This window comes from Tyto alba, unplaced genomic scaffold, assembly GCF_018691265.1.
Source record: "Tyto alba isolate M040663 unplaced genomic scaffold, T.alba_DEE_v4.0 Super-Scaffold_29, whole genome shotgun sequence".
NCBI lineage: Eukaryota > Metazoa > Chordata > Aves > Strigiformes > Tytonidae > Tyto > Tyto alba.
In genome coordinates this window covers 5,908,834-5,936,405 of record NW_024881303.1, presented here as the reverse complement: position 1 = coordinate 5,936,405, position 27,572 = coordinate 5,908,834, and the positions used below count along the sequence as shown (strand labels likewise).

Here is a 27,572-nt window from a genome sequence, read left to right as displayed (position 1 = left end):
AAAGAGACAGGGGGTACAGCTATGCATCTATTACATAGAGCGATGTTGGAAGGGAACCATAGTCAAGAGCAATTTCAAGAATGGGTTTGCTTACATTATCATCTAGTGATGTTTAAACATGCACAGCATGTCCCTGAAAGCCTATGGATAAAAGGAAGAGAGGAGATTAAAAATTAAGCCAGAACTAAGGTGTTCAGAAAGAATTCAGAGCTTAGAGTTGTTTCTGGGCACATTAGTTTAACCTTCAAATGAACCAGTCATTTCTTTCTTTCTCTTCAAAGTAACACTTTTAAGTCCCAAAATTTGACTTTGAAGCCGAGATCAATGCTGGTAATGTTCTCATAACACCAACTCCCACTGGAGGTGAAATTGGGAGGGGGGGACTTGTGGTTTATTCAGAGATTCCACACAACACACCAGGCAAGTGATTTTTGCATCAACTGTGCTTCCTTAACTAGGACAGAGAATTTTAATCTTGCAGAAGGGGTTAGAGCCTTACCAGCTCCTACTGACCCAGCAGCTCTCAAAGCCAACTAATACATGATCTGGCTCTCAGATTCTTCTGTCCCATGGTCCGTGAAATCCTGGAGGGGTGCAGGCTGCTTATAACACTTCACGGATCAGAAGTAAAAAGAAAATGTCTGTTGCAAGTTGGTGTAAATTCATCATTTAGGAGTCTGTGCTTCTGTTGGACAAATACAAAAAAATCTATATATTGAAAAACATTAAAAGTCACTAATCTTGTTTCATAGCTAGCCTAAAAGGGGGATGAAGAATTTGTGAAATGAGCTATTCCTTGAATTCCTGAGTTATAGGTGGTTGATTTATCACTGATTTGTAACTGCCCTTAGTATTACCTAGCAGCATTGCAGGAGACAAGACATCAAGATCAAAAGAGTATTTACTATCTTAAGTGCATTTATTATCTCTGCATTCAAACATCAGAAAACACTGATCTTCAAAGCACCATAAGAAAACTAACCAACTAATGACTCCCCATGCAAAGTCAGAGCAACGGCTATTTTTAATACATCCATTATTTGTTTGTGCTCATAAAAGGCTGTTTTGTGCCGTCAGCTTATTTAGCCAAGCACAGAAGGGAGAAGAATGAATATGAACAGAGGGGAAAGCAAGGGATATGAAATATCTTGACCAGGTTCCCCATGAACCAGTTAATGGAAACAGCTGGATGAAAAAGGAGTAGGTGAAGATAAGGTATGACAGAGCCACAAAACAATGAAAGGGCTGGAAAAAAGCGAGTTGATTACTAGATAGAAATACATCTTGGAGGACAAAAGGCTGGTTACTAATGGTCTTTTCAGTCTAGCACAGAGAAGCGTAACAATGACCAGTAGCAGGAAAAGTCAAGCAATTCGAAGCCTGATTGTTACCAGAGAGGGAATTAGCCTTTGGAATGAGTTACAAAGCCAAACGGTGAATCTCTCACCTCTTTTTGCAAATGCAGGCAAGGACAGTCTACGGCTCGACCTTAGAGCAGGTGTACAACCTGCCGAGGTGGCAGCGGGCAGGCATCCCTTCTCCTCCTCCGCGCTTTCCCTCAGCGTGGCAGCCAGCACCCCCGAGCGATGCACGGAGAGCCACGCACAGCACGGAGCGGTGAAACCTATCCTCGCCAAGAGTGCTCCTCCCAGGCCAAACGTGGCCTCTCTCCTTTCTCTGACACCCGTGGGGTGACAAACCTGAGGACCTGAACCTGCAGGCCTGCGGTCCGCGGGTGCCATTTCAGGACACATCCCTTGCCCGTGCCAAGCGTCCCACAAGCCGGAATAACCACACTCAACTCCACAGACAACCGTGTTCCTCGGGTGGCCGCCAGGATGGGGGGGGAATGGATTTTGCAGGGGGGGTTGTCACGGACAGGGTGACACCACCACAGCAGCCTGAGCCGGGGCTCACTGCTCTCTGTGGGGAGATGCTCCCCTCAGCGTGCCGGGGTCACGGAGCCGGCCCTCACCCCGCCATTTCTCCCTCAGCTGCGGCCCAGAGGAGCCATCCAGCCCGCTGTCCCCACCCCCCCCCCCGCCTTTCAATAACGACCGAAGCACCGCTCCCCCCCCTTCCCTCCTCCGCCCCGCACCGCCCGGGGCTGGGCGGGCGGCGGGAAGAGGCCGGGCCGGGCGCGGGCCGCCGCGCTGCGGAGCCCGTCCTGCACCAGGCGGCGGAGTCAGAGCGAGCGCCCCGGCGGCACCGCAAGCTGCGGCGGCCGTGCCTGCACCGCCTTCCTCCTCCTTCCTCCTCCTCCTCCTCCTCCTCCTCCTCCTCACGGCCCGGCTCGGCTCCTCTCGGCGTCCCGCCCGGCCGCCCCGAGCGCGGCTCCCGCCCTCTATGGATGGGAAGGCAGCACCCAACGGCGTGGCCACCATCGAGGACAGGATCTTGCGGATCACGGGCTACTATGGATATTACCCGGGCTACTCCAGCCAGAAAAGTAAGGCGCCCTCCCGCCTCTCCCAGCCTGTGTGCGTGTGTGTGTGTGAGGGAAGGTGGCAGCAGAGCCCTGAGGGTGCCTCTGCCCCCCCCCCCCCCCCAAAATGCCCTCTCTGCCCCTCGGGGGGGTGCGTGTGGGGGGCCAAGGGCGGCTCCCTGCCCGGCTCTCCCCTCAGGAGCCGCGGCGAGCCCGTGTCTCCGCGGCCGGGGGCCGCCGATGCGGGAGCGTGGCTGGGGAAGCGGGGGGGGGGGGGGGGCGGTGGCGTTTGGCCGCGTAACTTGGGCGCCCGCGGCTCCATCCTGCAGCCGGCCCTCAGGAGGGGTGCGGGGACCTTTCGCTGTCATTTTGCGGTTTATTTTTTATTTCCATCCCCCCCACCTACCGCCTATCTCCGCCCCGGGGTGGGGGGGGAGGGTTGTGTGTGTGTGTGGGGGGTTTGCTCACCGGGTGCTCTGCGCCGCACCGGGAAAGTTTCGGTGCCGGTGGGTCCCCTCGGGCGGCCGCTTCTGCGTGAAGCTCCTGGATCAATTCATCGTTTTCACAAAACTAATTAGATTTCTCCAGAAAAGTGGGGAGTTACCGAGGGGGTTTTCCTTCATGCCATTCTAAATGTGAGAAATTGTGGGACACTTGTGGTTTAGAGGTTCAGTGTTGGTTTGGGTTTTTCGGGTTGGTTTTGTGTTTTTTTTTTTTTCTTTGTTTGTTTATTTTTCACTCCTTAAGAGAAGCAGCTGAAATTAAAGCAGTTGGTCCTTGCAGAAATTCACTGGTTTTGCTTTTGAAGTTTTTAATTAGGAGCAGCGGGTTTCTAGCAGCTGGGAGAACCTTGGAGGGTTTCTCTGAGATTGTGGCTGTCCCAGTGCTCTGTAGAGCTATTTAACAGGAAAAGTTAGGCTAATGAAAGAAATTATTCATTTTTACCACCGAGGAAATGATTGCGCTAGGGTTCTATTGTCTAATAGTTCCTTTGCAGTTTGGAAAAGCTATGATGTGCCACAGCTTGAAAAACAAAAGGGGAGTGAAGGCAAAGTTGGCCGGGGTGAGGGGAAGGAAAGGCAAACCCCCCACCTTAGTGAGGTGAGCACTAAGGAGCAGACTTTCTTCTGCGTATTTAAACACCCCTTGGAATCAGAGGATGTGAACTGCTTTCCAGAACAGGCAGTGCAGTACTCCAGCTCTAATACAACAATAAACCAAAACACAATAAACTGTTAATATCAGACAAACATGTCTGTGGGCTTTTTATGATGGAGGAAAGCCATGCACTGAAACAACTTAAAAAGAATGAATTCCTTTGTGTAATGGTCAGCTGAAAAAGCAAGCAGTCAAGCCCAGTGGTTTTATTCAGCTGTCATTTGTAGCATGCTACCAGCATGGCAGGTGTTACAGTCATTTATTTGGTGAGGTCAGTTGGTTTGTCTATAGTCGGAAGAGTTGGGAAGAAGCATCTGAGAACAATCTGGAGGAGTGGATACATGACAGTCTATGGACTATTTAAGTCTGAGCCAGGTGGGATCTGTGTCCTAAATTCTTCAGTGGGTCCAGAGGATCTCTACAGTGTGATTTACCAGAAAAGGATGAGGATGCTGGCTTAATACTTTGTCTCAAGTTTGCTTCAGTGGCAGAATTAAATTTCTCAGTCTGCAGCAATACTCCCACTCCCTTATCAAAATTTAGACCTGAATTCAGTGTTGGCGATGCAAGTGGCTCTGTACGGGTACATTGGGCAGGCCAGGAGAGGACTGCCCTGACAAAGAGAAGCTTTCTTAGCCCAGGACCAGGTTTTGCAGATGCTACAAACTGCATCTGTTTAAAATAAGACAAAGCATGCGGGGGGCAGGCAAGGCTTTCGTAGTGCAGACTCTAGGGATTTTATTGCAAATCTCCCAGCCTTTTGTACCTTTGACGTATGGGTGCTGAGGCAAACCGAAAGTGATTGGTATCTCAGGTTTTGCTGTTTGAAGAAAATAAGCAAAATTTGTGGTCATTATGGTTAAAGAGGAAAACTGGAAGTGTGTAACCCAGAGGTATCCCAATACTGAAATGCCCTTGGGTAAGTGGATAGCATGCACCCCTTCTAAGCTATAACACTTTTACACTTTTAAAAGCAGTCTTAGAGGTTTTGGAACCATCATAATTTTTTGAGTGCTTGCAGTTGGTGAATGCCTTATTCTTCTGGCTGTGTGTTTTGGGTTTATAAAGTGCTTTAATGTGTTAGGATTTTCACAAAGATATTCTGCCCCTACCTGGGGAAGAAGCAGGCATCCTTCAGGCATCTTGAACATACAGCCCCTTGGTGCTAAGGCAGTGAGAGTCACTCTTGGAGGTCTTGGCTTGGAGTTTTTAGTATGTTCTGTGTTTAGGCTGAAGTATCACCTTCAAGTGGTGTTGCTTCTAAGTGCTGTTGACTGGCAGTTCTACTCATAGCTAATTGTTCAGTACAGCTACAGCACTGTCAAAATGTAAACACTCAAGGTGGGAAGTTTGTACAAATAATTATTAACATACTTGATATCTCAGTTTATTTTGGTGAGGGCGTGATTTTTGTCAGTGCTATCCAAATACAGTTTTAGTGCAACTGAATGATGGCGGTGCCTTTTGCTGGAGAGAAGTGTGCTGGTGGCTTGCTGTGTGCTCAGAATTTCAGGTAGGTTGTATCCCTGCCCTCCCCAGTGGCAGAGGAGCCGTTGTTCTGTCATATGCCTGAACCTGTAGCACGTACAATCATCTGCTTACATTGTCACCTTGCTCCTGCCTGGGTCTGGTGGGTGCCTGAGGAACAGGGCAGCTGAGGATGAGCTGTTATCCCCACGGTGGCTTTGTGCTGGCTGCTTCTTGGGTACCCCTTGGGTCTGACCAGAGAGCTGGCCAGGCACCAGGCAGGGATATTACTTGGATGATGACAGCCTGCTGATGGTCACTACCTTCCTCAAGGCTCTTCTTTGTCCCCAGCCTGCTGTGCCCATCTGGAGACAGGGAGGTTTCTGTTGATGAGGACAGGTGAAGTCGGGGTGAGTGGCTGATGTTCTGCTCACTCTTGGGGGATCCTGGAAGATGGCAAAAAAAGCCCAAGGCTCTGTGAATTCAGCTGGTGATTTACATCTTTCCTGTAGTGGATTGGCATGTATTTCATGGTTTAACAGGAGATAATGCCTAGATTTCTGTGTGTGAAGAGTAAGGACTGGTCACAAATAGTCATGAAATCTAATGTTGGAGATCTGTAGTCTTCAAGAGCTGTTATTACAAATAATCGCAGTATTTTATAGAGACTTCTGCTTCATCTCCTATATTTGTGTGCACTAACCTACTTCAGACTTGGGAGCGTGCATGTGATGATTCTTTTGTCAATTTTAAGTCAGGCACTTTTAGATTTTATTTATCCTTTAAAAAAAGCTGTTAGAGAAGGAAAGTACCTTCTTTACTTGTAAGTCATCTCATTAAGCAGAAGGATGTATTTTGGTCTGGTGTCTGCATCCATGTATATTGCAAGAAAAACATAGCCTGCATAATAAGACACAGGAATTGGAGCAAGATATGATGGGTTCCCCCTCTCCCTCCTATGTGTTCCTGAGATGAAAAGGGCCCTTCCTGATCCCAGTCATCCTGTACCTTTGGATGCATATCTTGATCTCTCAATTCCTGCATTTAAAATGTACAGACTATGGATGAGGTATCTGCTTGTGTGGGAAGGAAGAGGGGTTGTGACTCTCTTCCAGTAAGTTTCTTCAAAGTTACTCCATAATTTCCCAGGATATGTTGCTGGTGTAGAATGGAGGCTCCAGCCTTTGACCCGGGGCTGCAGGTGGTGCTCCCATATTTGTGACTCCTTTGGCTTCATGTTTCAATGTGTGTATTTTCATTTGGTCTGATCCAGCTCTTCCATCTACACAAACAGTTAGCAAACCCTGTCCCCTCTCCTGATCTTTGCTATAACTTCTCATTCCTCTCAGAACAATCATCTTTAGTGTCTCCAGTCTCAAGAGCATGTATGAGTTTTGTTTTTGTTGTTTTTTTTTTTCTTTGACTCTTTCCAACTGTCACCCCATCTGCCTTTCATCTCAGCACTGAAAGCTTTTTTACTTTCACACTACAAAGTTCCTCTCCTTCAAGTCTCTCCTAACACCTTTTCTCTGCCTTCCACTGAACTAAAACTGTTTCAGCCAAAGCTTCTCATCTCTAATCTTCATCAGCTTCACCAAGTCCACCTTCAAGTCAAGCCATTTCTGTCTGTGTAATGTCTTTTTGCTGAAGCTCCTTCCACCATCCACAAAGTCGTACGTCTTATCCTGGCTCTCAGCAATGCAGATCTACATTTCTGTAATGCTGTTTTCTCAGGACCAGGCAAGAACAGCGTAATTGTACTGAAAGTGCAGTGGCTGCCCTTGTTTTTCCTAGCTCTTCACATAAGCCATCACCTTCTCTTTTTCATCATGAGTAGAGAGCTTCTCTTAATATGTAAAGCTTGTTTCTACCCTCTGGCATCTCTCATTTGGATCTGGAGGGTTTGATTCCCACCACAGCAGGCTGTGAACGCCAACTTTCAGCAGGCATTTGCTAGACTTTAAAACAGTTGCACATTGTCCCGTGCTGCTTCAAGCTCTCCTAATCCACTCCTTCAGACCTGCCTTGAAACTCTGGAGTTGTGTAAGCTGCTAGGAGCAGGGGGTGGCATCCTGTGTCTGTGCAGCAGTGGGGCCGCTGGCTGTGTTACTGGGCACGCAGTGTGATACTGGGTGACCACCCCCCTGGTGCAACTGCATGGTGAGGCATGTCTGCCAGGGAGCTGGAAAGCCCTTGCAGCAGTGTGTGTCCTTTGCAGTGCTTGGCGCCCGGGAAGAAATGACGAACCTGTCCTTAACATTAGCACAGTTGCTGTAGAAAATAACCTTTGTGCCTTCTTACTTCCCTAGAACAGCTCAAGCAAGGTTTTGTGGTTTAATTTGGCAAGTTAAGCCTCAAGTCAGCAATCTGAATTTAAGCTTGTGCTAAGCCACTGGGCTTTGACAATGTGTTTAAAGTTAAGTCCATGCTTAATTGCTTTGCTTAATAAGACTGGGATTATAGGCATGCTGAGCCAGCATCAGTGGCTTGGCAATTTGGCTCTCTTGCCCTTTGAGTAGAGTAAAAGGCTGTGGAGGGGAAATCTAACTCTGAAACGTTGGAGGGAATTTTCTTCTGGTTATTACAGCAGCTGTGCCAGCAGCTCTGCTGCAGTACGAATCACATGGCAAACCCAGATCATCTCTGTGCTTACTGAACACCGTGCCTGGTGGCTTGTCATTTCCAGTGAGAGGAACAAAAGTCTCAGTTGGTTTGCTGGAGGCGCCCAGCTGCTTTTCCAGCAGCCTGCAGAGCCCTCAGTTTCTCTGCAGGGCACACACAGGGGGAGAGGCTGGGAAAGGAGCAGTCGAGGAAAGGTGCTTTGGTATTTTTGTTGGATGAGGCTGGTTTCATTGAGCTGTGTTTGAGGGTGTCTGGGAGGGAGGCAGCGGTGTCTGAATCGGCTTCTGTGTGAGTTGAAGCCTCAGGGCTGCTTTGGCTTGTACTAGTGGCAACTGCCCCCATGCCACCTGGTAGTGTCTGGGTTGCAAGGACTCCAGATGCAGGCCTGGGCTGGAACAAGCATTATTTCAAAGCCCTTCCTTCCCTGCAGGACAGGGATTTTCAGTGGGACAGTTATTCCCGGCCCTTCTTTTAGAGAGGGTGTCCTGCAGTGGGAGCTGGATTGCAAACTGTACGTTTAACAATCTTTTTCCTCACCAGCTCTGGGGGCACAAGTGGATGTCATGGCATGGAGTGTAGTCCTGTTGCAGTGGCTTCTCCTCGCAGGCTTGTCTCTCTGCTCAGGGGAAAAAAAAAAAACAATGTATGACTGTGTATCAGCATTGGTAGCAATAACTTCAGAAGTAATTTCTTTCAGCAAAACAGATTTTATAAATACTCCTTTGCCCACTAATTTTGGCAAGACCAGCTATGTATTTTTTAATGGAATAGGTCCAGGCTTTATGTGGATTTCTGTTTGTGCTGGAAGGGACAGTATGTCAGCCCTGCTCTTGTAGCTGGAGTGTGGGATCTGCCCTTCACCTGTGGGCTTGAAGCATTTTAGAGGATGAGGTCTCACATTAGCTGGCAGGAGAGGGAGTGGGTTCTGTCCTCAGCCTTTTGTCTTTTGTCAGGGACTGATCTGATCTCTTTGGATCAAATCTCTGGGGAGCTGAGCCATGAAACTGCGGTACCTGAGTATGCCATGGCATATGGGTGCAGTTCTGCACAACTGAGGGCAGCGGGGATGAATTTAAATCAGGAAGGACACCATGGGGAGCGTACCCTTGCAAGGGGGGACTGATAGAGCTTGGCTAGTGTAGTCTAGCCAAGGTGGGAACATGACTGCTGCTCCAAAAACATCTTGGGAGGATGAACAGGGAAATGTAGGAAAGTAGAGTTTTATTTAAACTGAAATGGCATGTTGGCACACAAACAAATGGGTATGAATAAGCCATGAATAAATTAAGGCTGGAAATTAGCAGAAGGCTGAAATTAATGGCCAAAAAGTCTTTCCCGGTCTTATGTATCTAAATAAGAATTATTTCCCAAGCTTTAAAGATGCCTTATGAAGAAGTTTGCCAAGATTTTGAGAAAAATTACTCCTATTTGGCAGGGAAAATTGAGACAGTAAGGTGGGAGGGAGTGATGTTAATTTGCCAGAGATTGTACAGAACAAGCCATAATGTTTGATGGTGCGATCTCTTCCTCCGCCGGTGACTGCACAGAAGGTCTTGCGCTGAACCTGGCCTGGTGCTAAGGTTGGTAGAGGTGCTTTCAATAACTTGGTAGCTTTCTCCATGTGCTCTCTGCCTGCTTTTCAGTTCCTCTGCCCTCCTGTGCTCGTTTGCTCCAGATCTTCTCGCAGAGAGGCTTCCTCACTGCCTGGCCCTCTGGATGATGGTGGGGCCGTGCCTCGTGCTCCCGGGTGGCGGGGCTCTCGGCAGCCTGCGGCTCCGCCTCGCTCGCGCCCGTTCACCGCAGGTGGCTCTAAGCTCGTTCAACTTGGTGTCATTATGGCAGCACGGAGCTGCGTGCTGCCTGCTCTCCTTGTTTTTCCCAAGAGAGTTACTGCTGCATGTAGCTCATTAAGAAATGACTTGGGTATGCCATGACCTCCTGTCACTCTTCAGGAGCGCACAGTGCATTTTGACTGTCCTTCTATCACTCTTTCACTTACATTGACTTCATCCACTCAGGCAGGCAGCTTCATATCTGGTCTTGGTTAAATGTGATAAAATAATATTCCAAAGTGACAGATGGTTCTGAGCAAACTTTTATCCTTCCAAGGCTTGTATTCTTTTTTTTTTTTTTTTTTAAATTAGTGGTTTTAAAAGTTTGCAATTATTTCTTCTGTGCCTTTGCCACTTGATGGGCTTTTGCTCATCTACCTGCATGGGAATTTACCTATGAAAGTGAATTTGTGGCTTGCTGTTTGTTAAACAACAGGTGACAGGATTTTTTTCACACAAATCTGCCACTGGATGATCACAATAATGAATAATGAAAATGCCTGCAAAAATGTCGCTGTCTCTATGTGGCAAATGTGGAAATAGGGTGGTAGTGGTGGGGGAAAAAGTGAAAGTGATGTGCTTAACTGGCTGGTTAAATTATTCACCAGAATTGGACCAACTCTACTTAGTAAGACTGAAAGTCTTTTTACTTGCAGTAAGGTGAAGTGGGACTCCGTGATGATCTACAGTTTGGGCTGACCCTCTGCAGAATGGCAGATTTCACTGCACCAAGATGGAACCTGTAAGGTTATGCCTAGCTAATACCCGGGGTACAGCTTACACAGCGATGGCAGAGCTGAGAGAGTATCCCAGGCACTTTGAGTGACAACAGTGAATTTATTCAAAGGCATGCAGTGTGTGTTCACGTTACAGGCTCTCAGTGTATTTGCCACACAAAGAAGATCTTTCTGTTATTACTTTAAAAACATATTGATTCTTCCTAGACTTCACTCGCAAGTACTGTTGATGAAATGGACTTGGCCTTTCCTGCATTCAGCTGGGCTGGCCTGGATCAGGGTAGCATGGTGAGGGATTGAGAAAGGTGTCTCAGCTGTCTTTTCGCAGAGGCAAGAAAAAGCCAAATTGCTTCTGTTCTGCTTTTCTTATGAGCTAAGGTGAGGGAGCAGGATGCAGGTCTAGGGTGGAAGATGATGCTTCATGCTGTTTCTGGCAATTTTAAAGCTGTTCCTTGTTTCAAAGCTGCCCGGTTTATTTTGTCTGGTGCAAGAAGAGCTCCCATGCCTGTTTTGAGTCTCATCTGAGTTTCCAATTACATCTTTGGTGAGAAGGAAGAGTGAGGCAAACACCAGCGTGCCAGTTCGTGGGTCAATACGACCCAAACAAACCAGTTCCTCCAAATCCACTACTAGACCAGTCACAGACCTGGTAGTGGTCTTTTCATCCAGAGTGAGAAAGAAATTGTAACTTGAGGCCAACCTGGTGACTCTTCCAGTTTTATTCCTGTTTTGGGCATTTTGTGATTGCGTTATGACTGGGAAGTGGCTGTTTCTGGCACTTAAGCAGTACTGCTTGAGGAATTGCCTGCTGAAGCAATATGCAATACAGCTATCTCTCTTCCTGCAGAGGCTTAGTCTTCTGGGGGACATTTTTGATGAAGGCTAACACACACCTGTATTATTAATGGTCTAGTTGGAGATGCTGTGCACCTCAGTAAAAAAGAGTTTTCTATTGGGGACTGATTTTTCATATGATTCATAGGAACAAAACTGTGCAGGTCTATTCTAGCTAATGGAAATCATATACCTGAACGTCTAAGGACGATACTGAAACCACATGCTGCTGTGCCTGTGTAAGATAAGCGTGAAACAGGGCTAGAACACATGTTCTCTGTCAGAGTGCTCGGAGACAGAAAAGTGATTGCATTAGTTTGCACAGTGTGATTTGTATTTGGCATCTTGAAGTAAGATGGCATAGTTGTTACAGTGCAGTTGTTAAGACCCTTTTCTTTTATATGTCTGAAACCTGGGACATTTTAATCCTTTCTTAGACAAAGCTTGCCATGTAGAGTTTGCATTCCTGGAATTGTGTGGGTGCAGATTGGGGTTTTTCTCTCCAGTGCCAGAAATAACCTGTTGTGTGATACGTTAAGAGGGGCTAGAATTTGTAGCAGCTTGTGTGCAAGTGAGATGCTTCGCAGTGCTCCACCAGAGGAAATGCTTCAATGCTGACAGCATGGATGGTAGGAAGGGTAACTCTTCATGGGGTTTTTGTACCATGGTTTGGGCTTTTATCTGAGGAGGATTGGTTCTGCATGTGAGAAAGCACTTACTTAGTTCTCAGTACTCAGTGAGGCTGCTGACACAAAGAACAGGTGGAAAATGACTGAACTTCACATTTACTGGAAAGATAGAAAAGAAGAACACATCTGATGAAGTTTCCTAGTTTTCTATCAATTCTTAGTTCTTTCCAGGGTGGGATTGCATGGAAAAAAAGGTGAGGAATTAAATAAGAAGAAAACTTTAAACATTTTGAGAACATGTCTTCCAAGGAGAAAAAAAAAAAAAAAAAAGGCTGGTGCAGTGTCTGGAATGTCACTAAAGTGCCACTTTTCACATGCATTGAAAAAAGAATCTTGAAGGATAGAACAAAAGACATTTTTCAGCCCAAAAACTTAGTTGAGCTGCTGTTGGTGTGTCCTGTCAAGGTGATTCATCTAATAATACAGGTCCTGCCTTCTGTCACTCTTCTTGAGGGGACCCTTTGGCAACGGGCATGGATTTATCCGCGGTTGTGCACCACAAAGCTTGATGCTTCCAGGGAGCGCTGGACTGACTTCAGTGTGCAGTTAAGTGCACAACCGCTGTCTGACCTAATGTCTTCGCGGAGGTGTGGGTCCAGGAACATGCCTTCTGAAGGCCATCTGCTCTCAGGTGTGGACCTCGCAGGCTGTTCAGAGGGTTGACTCAAAAGGCTGAGGTTGTACTTCACCTGTAGAAGCACCGTGGTAGGCAAAAGCAGTGAAGAAGCTGCTTAGCTGGGTTTTTCAACGCGTCCTGTTTGTTTCCACATATTCAGTGTTGGAAAGGAGGTTAATTAGATCAAATTAGAGCAACTCTGTTTCTAGCTAGGGTCTGTGCGGTGTCATTGTGCAAATCTGCTTTGAAGTGAATTCAGAGCAACTGTTTTGAGCATCCTTGTGAAGACAGGCATCCTCAGCTATGGGCTTAGAGAAGTCATCTAGAAGAAGAGATGTCTGTACGTGGGCAGACTCTAGAAATCTTGCTTAAACTTAGGTATTCACGCTGTGCAGAGATGCAGCAGTGGCTCTCTTGAGAGGCAAAGTTTCTAAGTCAGACACCTGGAAATACCACCTTGGTGAGCATGTATGTGTGATTTAGCCGCAGTGCTCTGAAATTTTGTGCGCGTAACTTTTAGAGGCACTTCTTTGAAATTGTACTCATTAATTATTACTAGTGTAAAACATTTTTACAGTATAGTGAAGTTTCATAGCATTTTGTGGAGATAAGACACTCCTTGTAGTTTAATTCTTTAAGAAGACAAATGAAATGGGAGGTACAGCTCTCAGATTTATCCTATGTAGGGGAATGGAGGGTAGAAGAAATTTGTCACTGTCACTGTGCATGTTATTAACAGATGCTGGTTTTAGTCTCTTATTTTAACTGGGATCTCAGATCTGGTCTACAAATAATAGTAAGGAACAGACCTCAGTTGTCTGGGTTCAGATTTACTTTAGTTCCAAAGCTGCTCCCAGATGTGGGATGCTCACAGCTGAGGATGTTTTTGGTTTAGTTGTAGACAAAAGTTAAGCCCTTTTTTTAGAATTTTCTGATGAACATAGCTTTGGAGAACAAGGTCAAGGTCCTATCCTTTTTTTTCTTCCCTGGGGTGAAGCAATCCTAATGATGTGTTATCTGATGAAAGATCACCTTGGAGCAGGAGAGTCCTCTCATGGTTTAATGACTGCTGTCATTCATGTTGTTACTGTGGGTGATGGATGGCGTGTGGCTGGGTAAAACAAGTCATCCCATTTTGTTCATGTTCTCCAAGATTTTCTGTTTCCCTGCTTGGGACTGTGGACAGGTACTGTAGTTTAGAACAGCCTGACTTGCCAAATATCCTCCCTGCATATGAAGAGAAGATTCATAGGTCTACATTTGAGAGTTATGGTCATTATTTCCTGTCACATTCAGGTGTTCAGAAGCAGATCTCTATGGAAGCCAGCTGGAATAACAGTGAAATTTGAACTGACTATGTAGATACTGGGTCTTCTGCTGTGTTTATGCTTTCCTTGTGTGTTTAAGTGGCTTGAGCCTTTCTCCTTGGTCCTGACATTCCCTTTCATACTATCAGCCTCCCTTCTCCCTGTGTCTGTGGCACTGGACTGGGCTCATTGAAGAGAAAGTCTGAAAGGAAGTATATTTGATGCCTTTGATGTGCAAAGCCTTTTTTTTTCTTTTTTTTTTTTTTTGTTATAGACTCTGAACAAAAATTGTGTCTGTGTATTCCCAAACCAAAGAATACATGATTACTGTTCCCAGCCTCCCTCTGAGGGCAGGCTTTGACATCGTTCATACTCTATAATTTATGGTATTTTTGTAGCAGTCTGTTAAGGTCTGGAAGAGAATAAAAGGCATCATTTAGAAAGGAAAGAATAGCCCTGTGACTTGTGGTCGAACTGTGAGTGAGCATATTCCTGATCTTTGGAGTTGCTACTGGGTCTCTCTATCATGGAATCCTTTTTTAAAGATAATGATGTTTTGCCTAATGTAAAGCACTTGCTCCTTGTCAAACACATCCTCATATGCCCTGTTAGGACTTTGCACCTCTTTCCTGGGTGTTTTAGAAGCAGATTACAGAATGTCTTGTAACTCGTCATTTGTTGATTTTTTTTTTTTTTTTTTTTTTCCTAAAACCTGGTTTCTTAAGGAAACAAGGCTCATGTGAACATCCTATCTCGATCTCTACTCCCTTCACCTGTAATTTTTTAATCTATTGGCCAAATCCAAGCAAACTTACTAGGAGTCAGTGTGAAAGGCATTGAGCCCTGATGGACATTATAAAAACAGGTGGCCAGATGGAAAAAGAAGATCCTCTTGGTTCTCCTACAGTGGGAAAGGTGTAGAATTAGGCCACTCCTGAAGATGAGATGTACTGCATAAAATTTTTGAGGTCTTTTTGAAGATGCATGTAGTTGACACCCAGCTTCGAACAGTGGTCATTTGGGAGATGTGCAGAGAAGAGTATAATGTGGGTTCCTGGGGCGCTTCCATCCTTGGTTGTCTGTGCCTTGGGAAGTCCTTAGTGCGTATATTTTTTAGTAACTTTTGATGGAAGTTTCTTCCATGAATTTGTCTAATTGCTTTTTAGATACGGCCAGATCTGGCCAGAAGACACAAATTTGTAGGAAAGTGGCTTTGTCCATTTTGCTTTTGTAGAACTGCTTGCCTCTGCTGCTGGTTCTCTGGATACAGCTCTTCAGCTGACGAATGAGCGTAACACCTACGAAGTCTTGGAGTCAGGTCCTCCTCACCCCCCAATAATGTGGAGGCAGAGGAGGAGAAAGAAAACAAAGCAATGGCCTGTTTGGTGTGAATAAGCATCCTGTAAACTAAACGCATCTTTTATTTCATAATTCCTTCCTGCACATAGATAAGATACTAGCCTGGGAGGAGAGATGTTGGCTTCGTACTGTTTGGCTACTTCTTCAGGCTGTACTGGGATGCCAGGAGTCTCACAGGGTACACCTGCTCTTGTTTGGGATTTTGAGATGATGCAGTAACAAACATAAAATATTTCTACAGGGCAGTTTCAGTTTTGATCTGAGATTCAGTGAATAAAAGATCAATTTCCAGAACCACAGCTATTGGTAAAAGTCTGTAGAGCACCGCAGATGATGGTTGTGAACCCTTTGCACTTTTAAAAAATGGAGAGAATGTAGTTGTTTTATTAAGGCTACAGAAAATGTTATAAAATATTCATGATGATCATATCCTCTTATTTGAAATAATAAATCCAAGGTTAATTTTGTACTTGCAGAAAACTGGTGGCTGACTATTGGCCCTCTGTTTCTTTGCTGGTGTAATGTAGAGATAACACACAATATTTTATCTACTTTGCAAGGATGTTATTAGGCTCACAAATATGTCCTGGCGCCTGGAGAAGGAAAAGTAAGCTTCCTCCTTTTTATCCTGCAGGTTAGTGAGATAGATGCTTCTGCAGTCATTTTGGACATTTTGGCTCCTTAAGAGCCCATGAAAAGAAAACATTGCTGCACAAGAGGACTCATATAAAGTGTAAGTTTGTCTGTTAGCAAATTTAATACACAGTGTAAATCTTAGCTTTTAAAAAAAACAATAAAGAAATGCTACCAGTTCTGTTTGTTTATTTTAAAGGTTAAGTTCCTAGAAATTAGTTTTGTTGTCTGTGCCATCCATTGCATTGACAGTTAATGACATTTCTGATCTGTGTTGAAAATTATAATTTGATGTTGTGGTGACCACATTGAACAAGGAAAAATGCCCCAGGGTTTTATACATAGGATTTAAAACAACTTTCCTGTGGTTGCATTTTATTATTCTGCTGCATGTGTTTTTGTTGTCTTTTTTTTTTTTTTTCAAAGAAATGAACACTAGTTTTTAATATCACCATATAGCAACAACATGAAGCCTTTTTAGTCACTGCTGCTGTGCAAAGTATTGTAAAATCTGACATCCCTTTGAAGAACTGTTCTTAGCCACTGCTGCTATTTTTATTTTTGAGTTGTTCTCTGCTAGAATATTTTTTTATTTATTTTGTCCTTGTATGCCCTGAATTTTTGAAACACTTTCAGATCAGTTTACAACAAATCAATTGAGCTCTTTCCTCCTGTTTTTTTTCCTCACTCATTAACTTTTACTGGACTGTGCCTTCGAAAACCTAGTTGAAGGATAGGATTTTTTTCCCTGGAACTCAAAACACAGTCTTCAGAGAAATATCTGCCAGAAGCACTGACCTACAAAATCTATTAGGCTCTCCCCACTGGTGTGAAACTCATTTATGTAATGCTGCTGGATTGGAGGACTCGACTCTGCTTTAGAGGTAAAATACAAAGTTCAGTCTTGCTTGCATAAGCGCAAAGAAGTGGCTGACAATGGGATGTTTGCAAACCTACGGAAGGTGGCTTATGGCGTTCTCTCCTGTTTTTACCTTGTGGGTTTGCAGAGATTCCTTGAGGGTGGGGGGAGCAGGTTTAACATCCAAGTGCCAGCAGCTGGGTACTCTGGGCTAGCTAGCTCTTGACCTCTGGGAGCATGATAGGAAAAACCAGGCTAAGAGCTCTGAGAAGAGAGCTGCTGAAAGTTATCAGTGAAATGAGTTTAGTTATTCCATTTCTGTGCTGTTTAAACATAAATGTGTAATGAGGGCAGTTGGGGGCTACACGCATGGAGCTGGGTCGAGTACTGACAGTGCTGTTTCACTGTGCTGCTCCTTGCAGTGCCAGGAGAGGGCTGGATCGGAGCTACCTAGCGATCTTCTGCTGATGGGAACTGGGAAGTGATTTTGGAGCTGGACATAAAGTTAGAGCTGACTTTCTCTGCTTTGGCAGAGGCTACAGAGGAGCCTAGGTAGCTTGAGAAAAAGAGTAGTCCCAACGCATTTTTCAGTCGCTTCAGCTTTCTTCATTTTCCTGTACCAAGATCAGATGCTGGAGCAGTGCTTGTGGTGGAGTCTTTGGGGTGCTGTGGGTGATGGAGAGGTACAGCACTGGCAGTGAATGAGCTTGCTTTGTTGGCAGAGCCAGAGGCTCCTGAGTAGCTGACTTTAGCTTCTTGCTGTATACAGTTAGTCTTTGGGTAGAGGTGGATTTGCTTTGCTCTTGCTGGGAGCCACGTGGATCTTGGGCAACTCCCAGTTAGAACCCATGGTGCCATGGCAGCTCTGTGCTGTGCTGGTCCTCGTAAGTCCTGTTGCATGTGGTGGGCTCTGAGTGGGGCCACAACTTGGTGATGTCTACTTTTAATTTCAGAACTGCTCTGAGAGAGTAAGATACAGAAAGAAGTTAAGAAGCAGGTGTGTTAGCATTTATCAGTTTCTTTGCTGAATTTTGCAAATGTGTCCTTGTTACTAGCCGGAAGGAAAAAGTTGTGGGTTAACTGTGATCTTATGTAACTTGTCAGTTGTAGTGTGGCAGAGAGGTGTGTCGAGAACAGGGGAAGTCATTTGCAGGTCATACCCGAGAGAAATGTTTTTTCCCTCCATTTCTAAACAGAATAAGAATTTAATGTAAGGACAGTCAGGATGATTAGTCTTACTTTAACTATAGCAATATAAACAGGCAATTGGAAGCACATCACTAGATGACTCTAGATTTTGTAAGTTCTTTGGTGACCTTTTGATTTTGATTGTTACAGACATAACTAGCAACTTACACTGTATATTCTTTATAAATGTGCCCTTATGTCCTGGTTTTGGCTGGGATAGAGTTGATTTTTCTTCTCAGTAGCTAGAATAGTGCTGTGGTTTGGATTCAGTGTGGGATTTGGTATGAGAGGAATGCTGATAATACTCTAATGTTTACAATTGTTGCTAAAAGATCAAGGACTCTGCCATTCCCCATGTCCTGCCCGTGTGCAGGTGTACAAGAAGCTGGGAGGGAGCACGGCCAGAGCAACGGACCCAAATTAGCCAATGAAATATTCCATTTTGTGTAATGTTGTGCTCAGTATATAAAGGAGGGGTGGCTGGGATGGAGGGGGTTCCCTCTCGCTTCTGGGATTGCGACTGTGGGGTCTTGGTATTTTGGGGTCACCAGACCGGAATAGTCTGCGCATCGGTCAGCAGGTGGTGAGCAATCACATGGTATTTTACCTGTTTGTACATTCTACTATTGTTACTGTTTTATTTTACTTCAATTATACTGTTTTTATCTCAAGCTATGAGTCTCCCTTCACTCCTCCAATTCCCTCCCTCGTTCCCCAGGCAGGGGAGGGTGAGTGAGTGGCTGTGGGGTGCTCAGTTGCCCTCTGGCTCAGACCACGACACCTGAATGTGAAGTGTGGCTCAATATCAAAAGCTTAGCAATTTGCCTTCTGAAGGATCTTCCAGTGGTGGAGATGCGAAGGCATCTGTCTGCTCCATCAAAGCATAAAAGTGCGAGAAGCAGGGGAAGCAACATATTGTGTGCTTGGAGTGGATCAGACGAGAAGGGCAACCAGCCCATAAATTTGAATTTGCAATTGCCTGGCATTAATACGTGGGATGAGCAGAGAAGAAAGTTCAGAGTTCCACTCTTCAATCATTTGAGATTTTGGCCATGGTGACAGTTCACTCAAACGTTATGCCCCACTGGATGGGTGAAGTTAACACAGAGCGGTGCCTGTAATCTTCACTACCTAAAGTTATAAAGTGGCTAATGTGATATCCAGCTGCTTTGCAACACTTTGTCTGAGTGAGCAAGGAGCTGCTCAGAGGTGGATTAATTGGGAATGCAGTCTTTGCAAATCTGGACCAAGGCTGACCTTTGTATCTCTGGGGTGGTAAAAGGATGCTTTAATCCTGCCACAGCACCTATTCTTACAGCTATACATGTCCCCATTTGACTTTTTGGGAAAAGGTTTCTAATTACCTTTGACTTCCTTGAAAGTCATTATCTTTATCTTTTTGAAGAAAGATCTGAAAGCCGTGCATCCCTTCAGTGCCATCCCACAGGGAGTGTTGGCATTTCTGAAATGGGCTGGGGGATGTGTCCCAGACACATTAATAAAGCTCTACATCATGAACTATCAGAAGGAGCTAACAGAATATATTATGTCTGCTCTTTTTCTGACCTTCCATAATTGCCTCTGTTTATTCTGTTACAGCAGAACATTTTAAAGTAATTGTGGATATCGGATGCAAGTGTAAAACCACAAAGATAGTCCTAAAACTTTACAAAATCATGGACAGGCATCCAAGTTGTGAGTCAGTCTGCTATGATCATCTTTCTCAAGTGGGATGTTACCTAGGCTAAATAATGATTTGTTCCTCAAATGAAGTTACATGGCAAAGAGTGGCAGAACCTGACATGGTCTTTGACATTTTTGCCATTGATCCAGATTCCAGTTTCAGGGGAAGTTTAGTCTGATAACAATGTTTGGGATTTGGCCACTTTTAAAGAATTTTTTTTGGGAACTCTGAGGGTTGAACAGTGGTCATAAGAGGATCACAGAGCTGTCAGTGGTATAGAGAAATAACCAGTGTCTTAATGAGCAGGGTCGCCTATACTGTTCTTAATCGATACAGGTCTAACCCATTTTTAAAACATCAATGGTGGAGATTGCCTATCCTTCCAGGCAGTCTCTTCCAGTGCTTCACTTGCTACTTCCTCATGGCTGAGTCTTTTCTGGTGTAGTTCAGACCCAATACTTGTCCTAGTCACCTTGTGACTGGTCTCTTCCTCTGAAGCAATATCCTATGGATCTCGGGATCTTTTTTACAGTTTTCATTAGTGTTTACTAAACAAACCAAATTATTCCTCTCATTCTGTATACTCGTACTTTCTAGAAGTTTGCCTATCTTCTTTCTTCTGGACTCTATCCAGTGAGCCTTTACCTTTTCTAAAATCCAGTTCCTCGAATTGGATACAGGTCTTCGGTTGAGGTCTCACCAGCACAGCTTTGCAGAGAAGAATTACGTCACCTTCTTAGTGTACAATGGATTATCCTTCTCTCTTCTGTGTCTGAATTTTTGGTAACAGTATAACAAGTGATGCAGCCTCAGCTTGGTTTCCTCCAAACTCCCAGTCCTATTCTAGGAAAATGTTGCTGTTCCCTGAACTGTGTCTGTACAGCTGATCCTCTACTTAGGTGGGAGTAATCCTTCACTTTTGCAAATAATTCTTTTTTTCAGGCACTTTCTCCAGGTTGCTAAATCATTCCAGTTTTTCCTCCAACGTACTTGCAGCCCTCCTGTTTAATATCATTTTAGACATAATGATTAAGCTCCTTATTATGGAAATAACAAATGTTAAAAGGACCCTCCCTTAGCATCCTTCCGTTTGACAGTGAGCCACTGGTAGCAACCCCAGGTTTGGCTCCTGAGCAGTTTTCCACCCAGTGAAACCATTTCCATGTCTTGTCATGCTGGGCAGTATCAGCAGCTGTACTGGTATCAAGATCTGTAATGTCTTCTGTCCTTCTCTATTCACAAGTCCTATCATAGAAAGAAACATTAATCTGATGGGATTTAGTCTTGAAGAACCTCTGACTGTCACTCTCCTGGTTTTTTTTTTCCATGTAGCCTGTTTGATTATTTGGTCTAGTATTTTTATGGGAACAGAGGACCCAGGCTGCTTATTATATCCAGCTACTCATATTTCTTTTTTATGCAAGTTTGTGCTTTTCCACAAAATTTCTTTTGCCTACTGAGGGTTGTGGAAGGTCCCTGTAATGTTTTTGAGCTAAGTTCCCAGAACTGAGATCAGTGCTTTTTTCCTGGGTATACCAGACCAAATTGTTGCTATGAAATGCATCCCTCTAGCTGTAGAAATTCCAGACAGACCTTGGTTTGGTGCCACCTCATTATTCTTCAGAATTTACTGTTCTACAGAACAGTGACTGCTGAGGCACGTTTAAGATACTGTATTTCATCACTCTGTTAAGAATTCAAAATTTATATGTTAAGATGAAACTCTAATTTTCCCTTATGTTTATGATCACTGGGCAGATAATGAGACAAAATTTTTGGCAGTTATCAGCGACTCTGAAGTGAACTTTGTCACTTACTTTGTGATCTTTCTGTCCAGTATTTTGCCAGTGTTTTGCAAGTGAAGTCATCTCAGCATGTTGTTCACAGATGGTGACATTACTAGATGTGGTATATGACAAGCAGAAGTTCAGGTTCCATTTGGAATTAGATTTAAGTGCTTTGTAGACATTGCCCTGATGTTTGCACAGGTTGAAAAATTCACCTATGTAACAAATTGTAGGAAGCCAAATGAATAGTGATGCAAAAACTGTTTCAATACCAGAAGAAACATGTTTAATGGTCCTGATAAACTAATAAATTGTAGGAGTGTTTAGGAGATTGTCTTCTGCATTTTGACCTGCAGCCTTGGGAAGTCAAAAATGTCCAATAAAATAGCAGATGGGTCCAGCAGCCAAACATCTACTGCATGAAAAGTCTCTTGAGTTGGACTAAGACTTGCAGCTGTGTCCATGGGAGGCCTGACAGGTAAAGGGGCTGGAATTCAAAACTAGCATCTGGCCCACGGCTGAAAAATCTGAGTTATCTATAAGCAGGCTGTAAAGGACATCTGAACAGGGAGCAGTGACTGGGGTAAGGTTAGAGCAGGCTGCTGGCAGACCTACCACGGGTATATTAGTGCCCACCTTGGGTAGAAGAATTTGCTTTCCAGCCTCAGCCCACCAGAAATGGTCTCTGGGAGGAAGCATCTCCCTGTAGCCACCCAGGGGAAAGGGGAATGAGGGCTCATCTGTCTTCAAACCACTGTTCCCGTGTCTTTGGAGACTGTAGCAGTGTGTGGTGTATGTGATATTTTTTGATCAAACTGTCAGCTGTTCTCTTTGTTTAGGAAAAAAAAAAAAGTTCTAAAAGCTAGAAATCTGTCTCTTTAGAGTTAAGAGCTTGGTGTAGTTGTAGGGCTCCTGGAACCAGCATCTGAGAAAGAAATACTTCTGAATAACTGGATGCTTAATCTAGTGTGGCAGATCACAAAATCTTCTACACTTTGACCAGAAGTCTGTTTAACATGAGATCCTCGTTTGGCACAGACAGTAGGAGATGCTGTAGGAAATGAAACAGGATGTGAATGAAGTGACCCTTTTCTGTCATTCCCCCCAACGTCAGGCAGGCAGTCACTTTCAGAACCAAAACTTTGAACTTTTTGGCCTCTGTGACAGTGTCAGACGAGGAGTGCCCCAGTCTCATTATGCGTTGTGTGGAGAAGCTGCCCTAAGTCTGCTGCCTGCTGGCTGTCTTCTCCAGAACCACCTACTTATCTGGAGCGCCGAAGCTTGAGTTCTGCCTGTCAGTGAGCAACACTTTGACTTTCCCGTTGGCTGGAGCTTCTGGGCATAGAGCATTCGTGGTGTCATGGGGAATGGAGAAGAAGCTAATGCAAAGAAAAACCTTGCTTTCTGTTACATGAATAGAGAGAGGTACTGATTTGCTGGCAGAGCTGTTTGTGGGTTGGTTATTCAGCTGTAATTAGGGTTCTAGTGCTGGAGTCCTGACTTAGGCAAAACTATCGAAATTAATGGGAATATTGCCTTGAGTCAGGCTGTAGAAGTCAGCCCTCAGTCTTCTTTTCCCATTACTGCATTTTCTCATTTGAATCTGCTTGCAAATAGACTGTACTTCCTGGTGCATAAAGTGAGTTAATTTTGATCTTGGCTTGCGCTTATTTGCAGTTACTCCGCTATCAGCATTGTGGCTGTAATTGTTTCTTTTGCCTTCTTCAGTGATAACTTCTGCAGAATATAACTTGCAAACTAGAAAGAATCAAACTGGGAGAGCATATCGCTTGGGATAGTTCAGGTTTTATCTGCTGCTTTGAAGTATGTTCATTTGAGCTTTTTGTAGAAAAGTAAACAGCTGACTAATAATCTTAAATGTTATATACTGTTTCAAAGTGATAGCAGCACTGTTAATTTAGTGATCACAGGAAGACAGGACTGTTGTGTGAAATTGGAGAAGATTGTATCTTTGTTATTTTCTTTTATCTGGAAGAGCAAGAAAGCCTACTCTATTAGTTCTTCTAGAGCAGCAATATGTTCTTATCTTAAACATGCCATGTAACATTAATAATTAATCACAGGGATTAAAAATAGAAATAAATATAGGGTAGTAATCTTGTGTCTAGATGAATCCTCTATCCATTAAAAAAAATACATTACACCTGTGTATACTTTTTGTGAGTGAGATCAAAATTAGATCACTGAATATTTAGGTGCTCTGTCTGTGTTTGACAATTCTTGTGTCTTGATGCTTTTCAGAAGACTGCTGGAGACTATTTATAGCACAGATTTTGAGCATCTGACACAAAAGCTCCTGTGGACAGTCGGGGTAGTTTTTAAATACAGAATACACAGAGTTTTCTCAAGTTGAAATTTTTTTTTTTTTATACTTCCTTGTTAAGCTGTCACCTTTCTCTCCAAGATATGAAATGTGGCCATTTGTAAGCTTGGGTTCAGTCTGAAGTAACTGCTTACTAATAACTCTTTCACAGCATAGGAATTTATTTCAGGTTTACACTGATGTAACCAGGATCAGAATGCTACCTAGCCTTTGGACAGACAAATAGTACAGCAACCGAGATCAGTTTGAGTGCTTTGTGTTAACTTGGAATTAAAGTGGCCTGTGAACAAAAGTATACTCTGCTATCCATACAGTCTGACTTTTTGTTGTTGTTTTGCTTGAGAAGAACATAATAAAATAAAATTGGTGTAATTTTTTGCTGCAGGGGGCTTGAGTGACTCAAATGTAATACAGAAGTTAGAGCAGCACTTGCAATTCTTGCGGATTTACAGATGAACCTCCTGGGGTGTTAGTAAGGGGAAATGGAAAGCAATCTGCACTCTTGCAGCTCTGTGCACGGCTATTAATGATTTTACTCTTCTCATTAACCTGCCATACATTAAAGAAAACATTATAAATAAATAAAATCTCTATATTTTCTATTCTGTGGGACTTCCCTACTAGTTAACCCAGATCTAGTTCACCCACATCTAACACATCTGAATTTCTAACTGTGTCTGGTTGGAAAGCATGATGGGAGAAGAGGTTTTGATAAGGCCTGAAGTGTACAAGTAGTGGAGCCTCTTAGATATCACTGGTCCTCTGAGATTTTTTAATTTTCATGAGGACAGCTGTGCCTTGGAACCACTTCTCAAGGAGTTCTCTCCAGTATTTTGGCTCCAGAGATCTCCTTTATGCGTGTGCTTTGTGGTCTACTGAGATGAAATGTGAAAGAAGAAGTTTAAAATGCTTTTGGTGTAAACTCTGTTCAACCTTTACCACTTTTGGTGCTTACTGGCTGCAGGTACCCATGGTACCATCAGAGAAAAGCAATCCTACCAGGACTGGAAATTTCCTGGCAGAAACACAAGCTGAGAAGCACCTTCAAAGTCGCTGGGTTTCACCCAGCAGTGTCACAGGCAACCATGTTTATATAATACTTCCTTCAGAGCCATTCTGCTTGCTGTGAATCATGAGCTTTGGTTGTCTGCTATCACCACTGGCATCCTTAGATTTCAGCAATTTTTGAACCAGGGAGTTGCTTATCTGGTCAGACTCCCTCGACCATGTTTGCCTGCCGGCTGGATCAGCTAGTTCTGTGTATGTGTTCTTAAAGCCTTGTGACTGATCGATGGTTTTAAGGCCAGAAGGGACACTTAAGGTTGCCTAATTTGACCTCCTTTATTTTTCTATTACATTGTATACAAATGTACATTACTATATAGTCTAACATTTAATATCTAAACCGAGACATACATGTAGTATGATTTTAATGTGTGTGTGTGTGTGTGTTAAAACTGTAGTATAGCAGTCAGTTAATTTTTCTTTAAACTATGAGAAATCCATGGAGGGTCAGGGTAGTGTCTGGCTGTAGCTACACTCAGAGTCTCTGGGTCTTAGCAAGGGCACATGAAAACTTACTCCTCAAGCTTGCTGTGAACTCAGACACTGTGCCTAGTTCCGGCCTTCCATGTTCAGACATAAATTGGTCAGTTCCTGCTTAGGGGAAAGAAATTGCAAGCTCAAAGTGACTATTTATAGGTAACAAACAATGAAAAAGGGAGTACACTTATTTTTAGTCATGTGAGCAAATGCAGGCTGTTTCGTAGTGTACAGGCTTGTTCTGACACTTGATCCTTGCTGTGTGTCCTAGCTCAAGTTCATGTCAGTGGAGCTTGCCTGTAAGTCATGTGCTTTTAGCAATTAGATTTGACCACAATTATATGTTCTAGTTGACAAACTGTATCTCTAAATGAAGTTTTGATTTTTCATATTTGAAATATAAAAAAGCACCATACTTGATGAGAAATTCTAGCTACTTTGTCAATCTATTTCAAGAATAATAGTGGCAATCAGGGGAGAACTTTCCACCTCTTTTATCTCAATGGAAACCCACAGATTTTACTGGAATTGTTGGGGACTTATCCTGGTGCAGTTCAGAAAATCTGGTCTCTGTGTGTGTGTTTTTCCTAAGCACATCTTCCATGTTTCAGTCGGTGCATCATATTCAGAGCATGAAATCATTAAAATGGAAAGAAACATAAATTCTAGAAAACCATGCAGGTTGGCCAATTTTTATTTTTAATTTCGTTGACCTTGACCAATACAAGTTCTTTTGTCATCCTCAGTTACTTTGGCTTTTCTTGCCCTTAATCTCCTCTACTGTTTGTAGGAGGGATGTTGGTGTATGTGTGTGGTGGATACTCAGCAAGTGTGTATCTCCCAGCTAAAGTCAGAGTGGTGATGGACAGCTGGCCATGGGAATGGAAAATCTCTGTCTATTGGGTTTGTATTCAAATGTCTGATCACAATGGAGAAAAAATAAACCTGTACCAAAACAAAGGAAGATTTCTGAAGCTTTTCTCTGGCTGTTCTGTCTTTGATCAGTATAAATCCAGGGTTGTAAGATTATTTCATCATATATTTTTGCCCATTTTGAATACTGCATTGCACATCCATCCAGGATAAGAATAATGTGAGGATAACTCCCAAATATCCAGCTGTTTGTTTGTAATAGAATTTATTGTGTGATACTGAATTAATTAGTTCTTAATGCAAATGAGACTGATTTCTATAAACACTTGAAAAGAAAAAACAGAGTGATGACAAACATTAATTGGTTATGATAAAGTTAAAAAATAAGACTAAAAATGCTTACAGTATTGCAAAACTATAAAGCTTTTTTCCAGCACTACTAATATGAAGTGTTTAGGAGTTTTATAAAGATGACTGCATTTACTTCATGCTGTCTGATTAGAAGTTTTGGCCTTTTATACATTTCAACTTGGTATGTTTGCCAAGCACTCTTATTACTTCAATCAATTTAAATTTGCAAGACTGATGATCCTGACAGAAGCCACTGGCACATCATGTGATCCTGGAAGCTAAAAATACCGTTCTCTGTGGAGTTTACTTATTTCATGCTTCAAAGCCTAAGAAATGTTCGTTTTAAGAGAGGAAAAAAAGGAGTTTGCACTTTGTGTAATACCAGTAACTTACTGAAGGAGAAATACCTGGCACTTTTCATGGAGGTATTTTGTTGTTGCAGTAATGAATTGTTATTTGTTTTATAGAAGTGCCTGAAGACTCCAGTTGGAATCAGGGCCTCATCCTGCTATGCACACACACAGAGCAAGAGACAATGCCTGTATACAGGAGAGCATCCCCTCTACTGAGGCACCAGAGGGTGAGACTAGGCAGGAGGATGGGGCCCAGTCACAAACGGGGATAGTCACATCAGCAGGGATAGGAATAGGACCAGCTCTAACATCTTGTTTGCTTAATCCATGATGCCAAGCTTTGAATCTTTGTTGCCTGACTGGTGTTCCCCTGCTCCAGATATGATAGCTGAAAGATAGCTACAAGAATTGCATCGAGTCTGACCTGAGCTGTGACTTTTCATTTTAGAGATTGTGTTTTGGAGTCTCTGCGTGGCCGTCCAAACTTTTGCTTTGGCCTGCTCTGAGGTCATTGGGCTCCACCATTCGCTCTGTCTGTGTGCAAGTGAATAGTAGTGGGATGCTTGATTTTTGACTGTTGAAGTCTTTTGCTGCAGTGGCTTTCTGCCTGCCTTCCTGATCACGATACAAAATGCTGTTGAGAACTTTAAAATCTGCCCTCTGTCATACAACACTCATTCAAAGCTAAGGAACCGGAAAAAACTCAGTTCTCCTTGTGCTTGTTCTGTAAGACCGGTGTTGCATTGGTATTAACCTTTGCAGTAGCTACAAGCTACAGTCTCATCCTTTGAGAACCTCTAAAATATTTCCTTGTGCCTTGCTGCCCTGACTGGTGATAAATTAAGAGTGAACCCCAGCAGACTATTTGAAAGGGTGTTGCAAAGGTGATAGAGGGAAGCTCTTCAGCATAAT

The 27,572-nt window shown here is 43.7% G+C and overlaps 1 protein-coding gene across 3 annotated transcripts in view; it reads left to right on the top strand.

Moving 5' to 3' along the window:
- The first annotated feature begins 2,116 nt into the window (after window positions 1-2,116).
- SLC35F4 (solute carrier family 35 member F4) overlaps window positions 2,117-27,572 on the top strand; it is a 127,408-nt gene continuing 101,952 nt past the window's right edge. For 2 of the 3 annotated variants that reach the window (XM_033009821.2, XM_042799269.1), the window contains exon 1: window positions 2,117-2,449. In XM_033009821.2, the coding sequence (XP_032865712.2) occupies window positions 2,347-2,449 (103 nt within the window). In that variant the 5' untranslated portion in view covers window positions 2,117-2,346. Of the gene's footprint in view, window positions 2,450-4,455; window positions 4,503-27,572 lie in introns of those variants that run through there. The other variant, XM_033009822.2, reaches the window with a different exon arrangement.